Here is a 12,934-nt window from a genome sequence, read left to right on the forward strand (position 1 = left end):
ATATCAAGGACAGATACAGTCAGATCTGACTCTGAATAGTTCTGTTCTCATCCTAGAGTTATGTCAAGTAGTTCTACTGCTGTATACAGCTACCAATATATTCTCTTGCAAGTGGTAATGTTTTGAATATTAAATTTTTTCATCAAACTGTCAAATGCACTCCCCAGTCATCAGTTTTACCTCATTCAATATTTAATGAACTATCAGTTATTATAAAATGCATTTTACCGAGCTCGATAGCTGCAGTCGCTTAAGTGCGGCCAGTATCCAGTATTTGGGAGATAGTAGGTTCGAACCCCACTGTCGGCAGCCCTGAAAATGGTTTTCTGTGGTTTCCCATTTTCACACCAGGCAAATGCTGGGGCTGTACCTTAATTAAGGCCACGGCCGCTTCCTTCCACTCCTAGCCCTTCCCTGTCCCATCGTCGCCACAAGACCTATCTGTGTCGGTGCGACGTAAAGCCAAAAAAAAAAAAGCATTTTAGAGGAATGTCAAATTTCATCAAATGACCATGATGAGAATTTACAGCAAGACACCACAATATATCTTGTCTCTGTTTATTATTATGGTACATTATTAATTACAGTATAAATATTTGCCTTTGTTTATTATATGCAATCTAGTTTATAATTTTATTTCTTAATCAGTACTGGCTTAAATTTTCTTTGAATAAACTCTATTTAAATTTTTAAAAAGAAATATAAATTTCTGTAACATTTAAGTAGTCGTGCCATTCAATAAATCTAAAAAATATATTTTGCACATACAGTATAATCAAATTCATGTTTGGGATTATACTTCTCAGCCGAAGATAATTTTATTTACAGAATCATCTAAACTCTCTCTACCTGAATGGCACTTAATTCTCAGTCAGAATCATTTAGATTGCTCTCACTTTGTTTGGAAGACATAAAGAGGCAATCTCTGTCCATGGAAGAGGAGTCTCTGTCTTCACTATATCCATTCACTCACACTGCTATCTTCTTGTCTCTACTTCACGCACCATTACCAATAAGTACACTTTGGTAAAAGAACACACAAACTATTCACTTGAAAAACTTCTCACAGAAACGGTTACCAATTAATAAACTTTGGTAAAAGTACTTGCCACATTAATCAGCAATAAATCTATAATGGCACCAAATGGAGCAATTTAAAATAAATACTGCACTGCCCTGCACTGCACTGCACTGCACATATTTATCACTATGTAATTGTGGCTTGCAGCTTATTTCATTGTAGCTCCCCATCATACTTTTGATCCAGGAGTCTGAGGATGGGGTTGTTGACTTATCATCACTTGAGTCACAAATGGTCCCTGAGTTCTACCAGTCAAGTTGTTCACTTTAGTGCCAAGCCCAATGTTCCGACTTCCTTGTGGAACGTTGTGAACTAACGGTACAGCTGCACTGTGGTTGCCGTGAGCAACGTCGTGCGTATGTCCTGCCCTCAGATGGTTAACATTATTGGCATTATTACTCCCAGTCCTTGTCGATGGCTGGTAACCAGGGCCATTATTACCACTAGTACAGGAAGACTGAAATAGCCTCTGTTGTTGTTGTTGTTGTTGTTGTTGCTGCTGCTGTTGTGTGTAGCTTGATCCACCTACAAGAAAAGCAACTTCATTATACATTCCAAATAATACATACATACATACATACATACATACATACATACATACATACATACATACATACATACATACATACATACATACATACATACATACATACATACATACATACATACCCTACTGCTCATTAATCCCAATACACCTAATAATTTATATCTAATTCCCTGCAGATACGGTTTAATACCATGGTTATGCTTGAGTAAGCAAAGTAATAGTACAACACTTGTAACCATGTCAGGTTTATGTGTTTGTTTTAAACTAGATGCAATATTACCCCAAAAGAATGTTGTGTACATAAACAATAGATACCTGAACTGAACTGGTATGTTTGTTTACCTAGTTGATGACTGAAGGATTCGATGCACCTCTGTTGTTCCCTGTAGTGTTGTGATATCCGCAGTGTACATCAAGCATTTCTAAGATACATACTAGTTGGTTCCTGCATTTCAGTTCCGTAGTGACAGTTGACAGTGTGCACATCGTTATTATGGCTCGAAGAGTGGAGATATCCATAGAAAAACATGCTGCAATTGTAGCACTCAGACAAGCAGGTTTATCAATTTGCCAAAATGCAAAACAATGTAGCATGTCTAAAGGCAGGGGCAGACAGGTAATACACCCTTCACCTCCAGGCGACAACAGGTAGCAATAAGGACAGACCATGACCAGGACAACCTTGTAAAACAACTAAAAGTGATGATACATTCAACAGAATTGCTAGTAAGAGAAACAGGGTCAAAACAGCGCCACAAATTCACGCAGAATTGGTCGAAATGAACAAGAAACAAATATCTGTTGCAACAGTAGAAAAGGAGACTGATTGAAGCCGGCTTGAAAGGATGTGTGCCAGCAAGGAAACCCCTTCTCAAGCACATAAATGAAAAGAAGAGACTCAAATGGGCTAGAAAACATCATAATTGGATACACGAAGAATGGACGACAGTGTTATTCGCAGATGAATCAAAGTTCCAGATTTTAAGGAGGAGGATATTTGTTTGCCAATGTGAAGGAGAAAAGGTAGCCCAGCAGTGAGTTCTATGTACAGTTAAACACAGTGGGGGTTCTATTATGGTTTGGGGGTGTTTTGCAGGAGATAGAGTTGGAGACGTGAAAATGGAATGGCATACGGGTCAGAAACACTCCCACTGCACACTTCAGTATCATACAATACCATGTAGATTGAGCTTAATAGGGGAAGGGTTCACACAACAACAGGATATTGACCCAAAACATCTGTCAGCATTCTGTAAGAAGTACATTGCATCAAAGAGGAAAACAGAAAGTACTGAAAGATATGGTCTGGCCATCTCATTCAAATGGTCTGTGATGAAGTGGACAGACGTATCAGGGAAGTTAATATATCGTGCAAGTAACATATCTGGAACGTTGTTAACCACCTGACATACTTTGACGGATCTCTCCGTCCTGGCTCTCGACCGCACTCCAGTACAAAGATGGATCTCTCCGTCCGCACGTAGTGTTTATTTCCGGACCCACTCCAAGCTGGTTTCCTTTTTGAAAGGATTTGATATTGGTAAGGTAACCTCTTGACAGATGGAAGCAGTGTTTTATTCCATTGATGCATTCGATAAACACTTCTGTGCAGTTATTCCGTGTGTATCTTAGCAACCTCATTGTAAGCAAAATCATGGCTGCCTCCAAGTTGAGTAACGAAGTGGTTATAAGGGAATTTTCAGATGAGAGTGACATTGATATAGAAATAAGTGACGAAGAATTTAGTGGAAGTGAAAATAGTGAAAGTTCGTGTGACAGTGACGGGAGCACCAGTAGGGGTGAACAAAGTGTTGTTTTGCCATCAAATGTGTCACTGAATTTTAGGCCTACATTTGATGCCACACCAACGATTTCTAATCAACTTTTACACGAAGGGAATGGAATTGAGAGCACATAAGTAATAATCCAGAGTATCATTCATGCATCGCAACTGGTGAAATAAATAGTGTTATTCAAAGGCGCCTAGGACAATGCCCTAACAAACTACAAGTTGTGAATGAATTTCTAACAGCAGACTTTTGGGAACATCTAACCAAAGAGACAAATGCTTATGCAAGTAAATGTCTTGTATTAGCTGCCGAGGATATAAATAGGGTAATGTCATATGATAAGGAACACTGGTTTCCTGTATCTGTTGATGAAATGAAGGCTTGTTTTGCTATGTGTATCCTCACATCACAAAATAAGAAGCCCTCACTCCAAGACAATTGGTCTAAGCACAGAGTTATGGAGACTCCAATTTTTGGAGAAACCATGGCTTTCAACAGGTTCAAATCTATGAATAAATTCCTCCACTTATCTAGTGATGCCCCTGAAACTGGTGGTGATAAACTTAGGAAAGTAAGGCCTGTGCTTGATTTACGTTTAGATAGATTTCAAAAGGTCTATGTGCTTGGAGAAAAAGTGTCTGTAGATGAAAGTCTGATGAAATTCAAGGATAGGCTTTCAAACGTACAATATAACCCATTAAAGAAAGCCAGGTTTGGCATCAAAATATACAAGGTGTGTGCATCTGATAATGGGTACAGCTGGAACTTCAGAATTTATACTGGGAAGGAGAATAGCAGTGAAGTACCTACAGTGGGATTACTTTCAAGTGAAAAAGTAGTTATGGAAATGTGTGGAGAGCTTTTGGGTTGCTGGAAAACACTGTACATGGACAACTGGTACAGTTCACCAACATTATTCAGAAATGTACTGGATAATAAGACTTATGCTGTTGGTACAGTGAGACCAAATAGGAAGTTCATGAACTCAGCCGCACAAAGCTGAAAAAGGGGGAACTCGCCTTCGTTTCCAGTAATGGGGTTTTGGCTGTGAAATGGGTAAGCAAGAAGGTGGGGCACATGTTCTCTACACAACATAGCAGGCCAGATTACCATGAAGTGGTGAAGTATGATGGCAGGAAGAAGTTCAGGCCCAATCTTGTTGTTGACTATATCTGTGGAATGGGTGGTGTTGATTCTCATGACCAGAAATTTGCATCATTCCCCTTGATAAGGAAGTATGTAAAAGGATACAAAAAAATGTACTTCTACATACTACACATGACACTTCTGAATTCCGACAACATACATCGCCTCCTCAACCCTGATAAGAAGCGAGTAGGCTTTACCAGCTTCCGGACCAATTTGGCCAAACAGCTGTTGGCAAGTGTGACCTTGCCTGACTGTCCAAAACGAGGATCCCCAAGCCCTGAAGATACACCACTGAGACTTCAGGGAAGGCGCTGGGGACGCTTTCCAAACCAAACTACCTCCAAGAACGAAGAAGGTTATCCCATCATGGAGATGCAAAGTCTCTATAACACGGGGTCTGTGGAAGGAATCTTCATTTGATTGCCACCAGTGCAAGGTGGCACTGCACGTAGATGACCGTGTTATGATCTATCATACATATAAAGACTTTACAAAGTATAACCTACAGTAGTTTGGATATTTCCTCTTATTAGGTTTCTGTAAAAGGTGCTTTTTCAGTGTCAGTGATAATATCATGTAAATTAAGGAAAATAAATGGTACACCAAGGCATAAATAAGTTCACTTAAATGGTATGTGAATGGGTTAAGGATGTATGGAATCATATAGACTCAAAATACCTACAAAAACTTATTGATGACATACCTCAACTTTGTGAGACAGACATTAAATCCAAGGCAGGATACTTTGATGAAAGCAAAATATAATTATTCTGTTTCTACTATATATGTTTAAGTTTATATAATTATATTTTTAGAGAAATAAATTTTGTTTTGTGTTCATATCAGAAATACCAGACAACAGTCATTGTGTATTGAAATTTTTTTAAAATTTGCTTAACGTCGCACCGACACAGATAGGCCTTATGGCGACGATGGGATAGGAAAGGCTTAGGAGTGGGAATGAAGCAGCAGTGGCCTTAAGTAAGTTACAGCCCCAGCATTTGCCTGGTGTGAAAATGGGAAACCACGGAAAACCATCTTCAGGGCTGCCGAGAGTGGGGTTCGAACCCCATATCTCCCGGGTGCAAGGTCACAGCTGCACGCCCCTAACCACATGGCCAACTCACCCGGTATTGAAATTAATGAGTGGTAGGGTACACAGATACATACATATATACATACATACAATCTTCAAAATGCCCCCTGAATATGATCGTTTTGTTGAAATGAACAATACCAAGAAAAGTATATTAAGTTCAGCAGATGGTAACATTCATGATGTCACTTCAGAATGAGTTTTATCCTTCATAGAGGTTGTGGTCATATTGTTGCTGAGAGCTTCATAACTTAGTTTAATGATGTGGTTTCTCTTGTAGTTTAACGTCATACTAACATGTAGAAAGTTTCCAACGTTGCAAGAATGGGAAAGGACTAGGATTGTGAAGGTAACAACCATGGCCTTAATTAAAGTACAGCCTCAGCATTTGCCTGGTGAAAAAATGGGAAACTGTGGAAAAGAATCTTCAGGGCTGCTGATGGTGGGATTTGAACCCACCATCTTTTGAAAGTAAGCTCACAGCTAAGCAAAACCAAACCATGCTGCCACTCACTCAGTGCATAGTGTAATTGTTGACTGTTCTCCTATTCTCAAGGTTCCGGCATCAAATCCTGGTGTATTTGGCTGGAATTTAAGAGTGTTTAAATTTGAGAGTTATATATTGATAGAATTACTGGCTTGTTAGATAACCACTTTTCAGTGTAGAACTCTGGCATGCCAGCATCTCTTAAAATCTACAGCAACTGAAGAAATGTTAAAAATGTAGCATTAATTTATTAATTATTAACCAGTTCACAAATATTTAGCATGTCTCAAGTAACTGAAAAATGCTATGAGAGGAATAGACAGTTATATTTATGTTTTGTAGATCTAGACAAGGCATATGACAGAGTACTATGACAAAAGATGACAGCCTTACTGATGAATTATGGGACTGGGGATAGGATATTACAGGCAATCAAAGACATTTATGTTGACAATTGGGCCGCAGTGAGAATTGATGGTAGAATGAGTTCTTGGTTTTAAGTAGTTACAGGGGTTATACATGGCTCTAATCTTTTAATTTTGTTGTTCATAGTATAAGTGCATCATTTACTGAAGGGTATCAAATGGTGGGAGGGATTCAGTTGGGTGGATATGTAAGAAACAGTTTAGCCTATGCTGAAGATTTTGTGTTAATGGCAGACTGTGCTGAAAGCCTGCAATTTAATATCTTGGAGACTGAAGAGAGGTGCAGCAAATATGCTATGAAAATTAGCATTTCCAAGACAGTAGGGAGTAAACCTAAGAGAACTGAATGTCAGGTATGAAATATGAATTTGGAACAGATAGATCATTCTAAGTACAGTGTGCAGCAAAACAAACTGTACTGAAATTACAAACATGTTCTGAACACCAAACAGTACTGATTGTTGCCAGAAAACTACTACTACTACTACCGGGCGAGTTGGACGTGCGCGTAGAGGCGCGCGGCTGTGAGCTTGCATCCGGGAGATAGTAGGTTCGAATCCCACTATCGGCAGCCCTGAAGATGGTTTTCCGTGGTTTCCCATTTTCACACCAGGCAAATGCTGGGGCTGTACCTTAATTAAGGCCACGGCCGCTTCCTTCCAACTCCTAGGTCTTTCGTATCCCATCGTCGCCATAAGACCTATCTGTGTCGGTGCGACGTAAAGCCGCTAGCAAAAAAAAAAACTACTACTACTACTACTACTACTACTGTGAGATGGAGCTACAGCACACACCGCGAGAGATCACTTGCCCTTCCGCAGCAACACTTTGGACTTGTTGTTTGTTTGTTTGTTTGTTTGTTTGTTAAAAATGAAGCCATACCTTCCAGTGTTAACTCAGTTAATATAACTTTAATTTCTCCAGTCAGTCGAACACTAAATGTAACAACTACAACCCTATAACATACCTGTAGAAAACATATTGTTAACCCCTTAACTGGGTACTAAATTCTTCACATGCATAACCAGCCCTGAGTACTTTTCCTCACTTTGTGATATTTAAATATTTCCTTCATAAAGGTGTACACAATTAGTTTAATCTAATACGATAGTAATTATTATTCTTCAATAATGGGATTATGTACATTATTTACATTGTTATGAATCCAAATGGGGTTACTAACATTATTTACATTGTTCTGAATCCAGATGATTATAGGTTTTGTAGATTGTTATCTGTGTGATATAGGCAGAAACAAGGTGTTACATACAAAGCCTTTTCACAGTCAGGACACCAGTATGATGTTTCCTTCCTCTTTCTTTGGGACAGGTTTTTTCCTTGACGCTGTGTTGGGAATATCTTCCGGGAAGCAGCAGCTGAGGTGACGAGATGGCCTAGGTGATTTAGAAGGTCGACTCATTGTTGGCTGCACCACCCCTCCAGACGATGACAATATCTCACCAAGTGTCAATTGGAAATCGAGTCTCTGAAGCTTCCCACCTTGTTTCTTGTACAGGACGTAGGCATTTAGGCAAACCATATCAATCAAGTATCTGAACATCTTCTGGTAATACTTCTTGGATGTTCCTGAGCACTTTTATAGCTGTGAAGTTGACTGTCGTTCTTATCCACCTCTCCCATATTCTTATTAGAGTTCAGGGCTACCACTGGTTTCTCAATAACTCCCTTTCTCGAGTTCATCTTCTCCATGGAATCATCATGGTAAGTGCTTACAAGAGTGACATCACGCTTATCTTTCCACTTCATTATCATCTGTTTCTTTCGATAACCTGAAACTCTTTCGCCCTTCTGTAATTTTGCCTTCTTCACAAAGTCTGCAAACTCCTTTCTATTAGTCCTCATGGTCCCTACAACATCAGTTTTACTTTCACAAAGCTTATCTACCAATGTCGGGCTAGTATAACAGTTATCAAGATACAAACAATATCCCTTGCCTAGTAACTCATCAATGAGTTCAAGAACTAGTCTTGCAGTTGTACTCTCTCCTGGATGGTTTTGACCATATACAGTATCCTTACCAGTATACACAGCAAATTTTCAAACATATCCAGAACTACACTCACACAATTTATAGAGTTTCATGCCAAATCTGCTGCGTTTCGAGGGTATGAACTGTACCCAGCTTAGTCGTCCTCTCCAGAGAAGAAGGGATTCATCAACACAAACTTTTTGTTCAGGAGTATAGATGAAGGAAAATGTGTTTAGGAGATGGTCGAGGATTGGCTGTATTTTGTACAGTTTGCTATTGTGGATCTGAGGATCAAACTTGGAATTATCTACAAAATGAAGGAATTTCAAAAGCAGGTGGAATCTTTTCAGCTATACTTTTGCGTTTTGTGAAGTAGAGACTGTTTTCTGGTTTGTGAACGACACCCTGTAGAAGGAGAAGTCCAAGGAGAGTGTTCATTTCAGCAGCATTTGTGTCTTTCCAGCTTCTCGCTTGGGATTGTGGTTTTAGGTTAGGGTTAGCAGCTAAAAATTGGCAGCTAAAAATTGGCTAGCATACAAGTCAGTCTGTTCCAGGTAATAACTGGAATATATCATCACCTATGAACGCGCTGAAGTAATCTGCGGCATTGTGCATGTCACTAAAGTCTATATTTATCTTATTTACACCTGTAAAAGCAAACCACGGACATGGGGCACCATTCGCAATAAAGTGAGCCGGCTGAGTTACATTTTGAATGTCGTTCGCGTCACTTGGTTCATCTGGAACAACTTCACTTTCAGGATCACTTTCACTGTCCTCTTCAACAGTATGAATCCATTCATCATCATCAGATAAAGAAGATACATCATCACTCTCCCCTTCTAAAACTGTCGACGAATCCCACTGTCGGCAGCCCTGAAGATGGTTTTCCGTGGTTTCCAATTTTCACACCAGGCAAATGCTGGGGCTGTACCTTAATAAAGGCCACGGACGCTTCCTTCCCACTCCTAGCCCTCTCCTGTCCCATCGTCGCCATAAGACCTATCTGAGTCGGTGCAACGTAAAGCAACTAGCACAAAAAAACCTGTCAAAATACCCGCACAATCAAGCTGATCTTCTTTACATTTGGAAGCCATGCTTCGCGACATAAATGGAACTTTGTGCAAAGCACCAAAACAAATACATTTCACGAAGCTGTGGCAGCTCTAAAAAACAATACAACACAGCGTGATCTCGTGGAAAACATATCAACTAATGCGATAGATTCCATGGACACCCCATATGCCTTCACCCTCAAGATAAATACGCGGTAAATTTTACGATCGATTAATGCCGTCATACCCACTGTAGAAGCCCAGCACAAAAACGTCTAAAGACGTCATACGCACTTAAGGGGTTAAACAAAGGAAAGACGAACACTATTTATAAAATTATATTTATTCATTAGAAAGGAAAGGAAAAGTGTGATATGACATAATCTGATGATGTCCTGTCAAGAATGAAACATGTCATTCTTTGTTTAATAATGATTTTTTTTTTTTTTACAGGTCTGTTATAGGGTTGTTGTTGTTGTTGTTGTATATAGTGTTCATTTGGTAGACTGGAGAGTTTAAAGTTACATTACCTTGGAGATTGCTTAATTTACCGTGGAAAAGAATTCCTGTACCCTTCCCACTCCCTGGATCTCACTGCCCCAGATGGCTACGTATACGGCATACTGAAAGAATCCATTTTCCAGTCAGATGGCCCACCTAGGAATAATCCCAACATACCAGAGAAGATACGGATATTTTTTGTGTTCGTGTGTCAACCTGCGATTATCAATATTTTTTTACAATCTACAGGAACAATTATGAACAATGCACAAGATGTGAGGATGTACATTTTGAACACATGCCCTACTAACGCAGTTAGATACACGTTGCTGTCATCTGCTTGCATGTTATAACGATGTATTTTGATGTTCAGAGCATGTCTGTACATTCCATACTGTTTCTATAACTGCATACAGTATTCAGATCACATACAATGGGGTATGAGCCGATACATCCATTCAATACACATATAAAAATGATGTAACTATATTTTCATAGAACATTCATTGGGACTAGTTTCGATAGAGATCGAGCTCGATAGCTGCAGTCGCTTAAGTGCGGTCAGTATCCAGTATTCGGGAGATAGTAGGTTTGAACCCCACTGTCAGCAGCCCTGAAAATGGTTTTCCGTGGTTTCCCATTTTCACACCAGGCAAATGCTGGGGCTGTACCTTAATTAAGGCCACGGCCACTTCCTTCCCACTCCTAGCCCTTCCTTGTCCCATCGTCGCCATAAGACCTATCTGTGTCGGTGCGACGTAAAGCAACTAGCAAAAAAAAAAAAAAGTTTCGATAGAGGTCATCTTTAGCCATTACATTAAATTCATAATTGGTAAAATATTAAAAATAAACACTATAGCACAATACATCTAAAAATATGGTGAGAAAAACACTTTAAAATCTTAAGTCTTTGTTGTCAGTTATAAGTATCAGCAATAAAACATTGTCCATCCATTTGTTGCTTTCTGGGTTCTTATATGGTAATGTTACTGTCATCTCCTTGCATGTTCAAATCAAAAATCACTTTATTTGTAAATGAGGTGTCTACCTCGGTGGCAAATGGTATACTAAAATACATTATTATCAAGCACTAAATTTTAAATTAACAAGAGAAGAAGACATTTTCCTAGAATACAGTATTATACAATTTACACTAACATTTTTTTCTATTAAAAACATAGCTCATCCTTAATAAAATTATATTGCTTAAAAAATTCTACTTATAATATCTCCTGTACTTACAAACATAGTGAACTCATACACAGTATGTGGAATTACTTCAGATAATACTATACAACTGCTATACAATTAAAATTTACATTGCATTTATTTATTTATTTATTTATTTATTTATTTATTTATTTTGGAACCCAAATAGCATAATGACCTGCTGCATCTTAACCAGAGCCCCTTTTGCCACCACTTTTCAGAATTCCTCAAGGGCTTTCACAGCTACCATAGTGGTCCCTGGGCCCTCAAAGTCCCCACTGTACTTCACCCCTACAGGCAGTCCCCTACATTGGCTGTCCAATCTCCAGGGGATGGAATTAATTTATTCACAATTTTTTTTTTTAAAAATCTACAATAACCTCCACTGGTCGAATGCCCTCTAACATTTCATTTCTCCTCTCTGTTGCTGTATATTCTCTTCTTGAATATCTGTACAGATTTTGGAAAAAGATCAATACCTCTGGTAAACTGTTCCACTTCTTCATGCCCTTCCCAATGAATGAAAATTTACCCCAATCGCTGTGCCACACTCGAATGGCACGCCCATAAGTATGATGTTTCTCATATTAAATGAATTCTTACGGCCTCAATTCAAACGACTTAAGTACTTCTGCCGATGTACTAGAGAGGGCAGCACCCTTGTTTGTAATGACGGAAGGTCGTTGCTTTTACGAGACGAGCAGTGTTATCTCTTAACTGCACTTCTTTGCCTTGTTTTTTGTGATGCTTTAACCATGGAGCCCTCGGCGATAGAAGTAGCCTTCCTGTGCTTTAAATGGCTTTTTAATTTATTCAAATACGAGGTCTTATTTGCGTCCTACTTTTTGTCTTGATTTTTAATATTGCAGGTACATGCAAACCTTGTTTTAACTTTGATATTACGATGTTGTCCCGGTATTCTTTAGTTTTAACCATAGCTGATTGATATATACACTTCAGCTCTGCTGCATGAATGAATGTGTGCTTGTTGATGTGTTGTGATTATGAAGTGTTGGTAACTGTGTCTCGATCTTGTTCTATTAATGTGCACTGCATGCTACGATATTTCGCCAGCTGTAGTATAAATGCCCCCGTCTCGACTTGAACTTCATTCACGTTGTATGGAGCGCCTGTGGTAATGAGTTATGTACGGGATTCCTACGATCTCGTCATTAAATTATCTGTGTGGTGCACGCTGCTACTTGATTTACACGAGGCCTGATTAGTGACCAGATGAGTCACGGTGCATGAATTAATTTCGACTTTGATAAGTGGAGCGGCCGCTCATATCGTAGGTTGTACCGGCATGTGAGTGAATGCTGGGATGTGTGTTGATGAGTGAGGAAGGGGTGAAAAGATGATATATCAGCCAGCTCAATTTTTATTTTAAATCTTGTTTCAGTACCTCATGTTTATTCTTGGCACGATTTTATTTATTTTTGCCATGTCACCGCCTTGGGCATTTGCTTGCCCAAGGGGCCGCCGTGTTTACTTTTTCGTAGTTTTAGTTATGCCCATGCCTGTGATTCTCTTTGATTTATCTTTGTTGCTGTGGTTCAGAGGTGTTGGTCTCTGTCCCATGCTGATACCTTCATTCTTTTAGT

The 12,934-nt window shown here is 39.2% G+C and overlaps 1 protein-coding gene across 8 annotated transcripts in view; it reads right to left on the reverse strand.

Annotated features, from left to right (window-relative positions):
- Nucleotides 1-553: 553 nt before the first annotated feature.
- Nucleotides 554-12,934, reverse strand: part of baz (bazooka) — an 842,954-nt gene continuing 830,573 nt past the window's right edge. For all 8 annotated transcript variants that reach the window (XM_068226299.1, XM_067141558.2, XM_067141556.2 and 5 more), the window contains one exon: nt 554-1,606. In XM_068226299.1, coding sequence (XP_068082400.1) covers nt 1,251-1,606 — 356 coding nt within the window. In that variant the 3' untranslated portion in view covers nt 554-1,250. The remainder of the gene's footprint in view (nt 1,607-12,934) is intronic.

This window comes from Anabrus simplex, chromosome 2 (assembly GCF_040414725.1).
Source record: "Anabrus simplex isolate iqAnaSimp1 chromosome 2, ASM4041472v1, whole genome shotgun sequence".
Taxonomy (NCBI): Eukaryota; Metazoa; Arthropoda; class Insecta; order Orthoptera; family Tettigoniidae; genus Anabrus; species Anabrus simplex.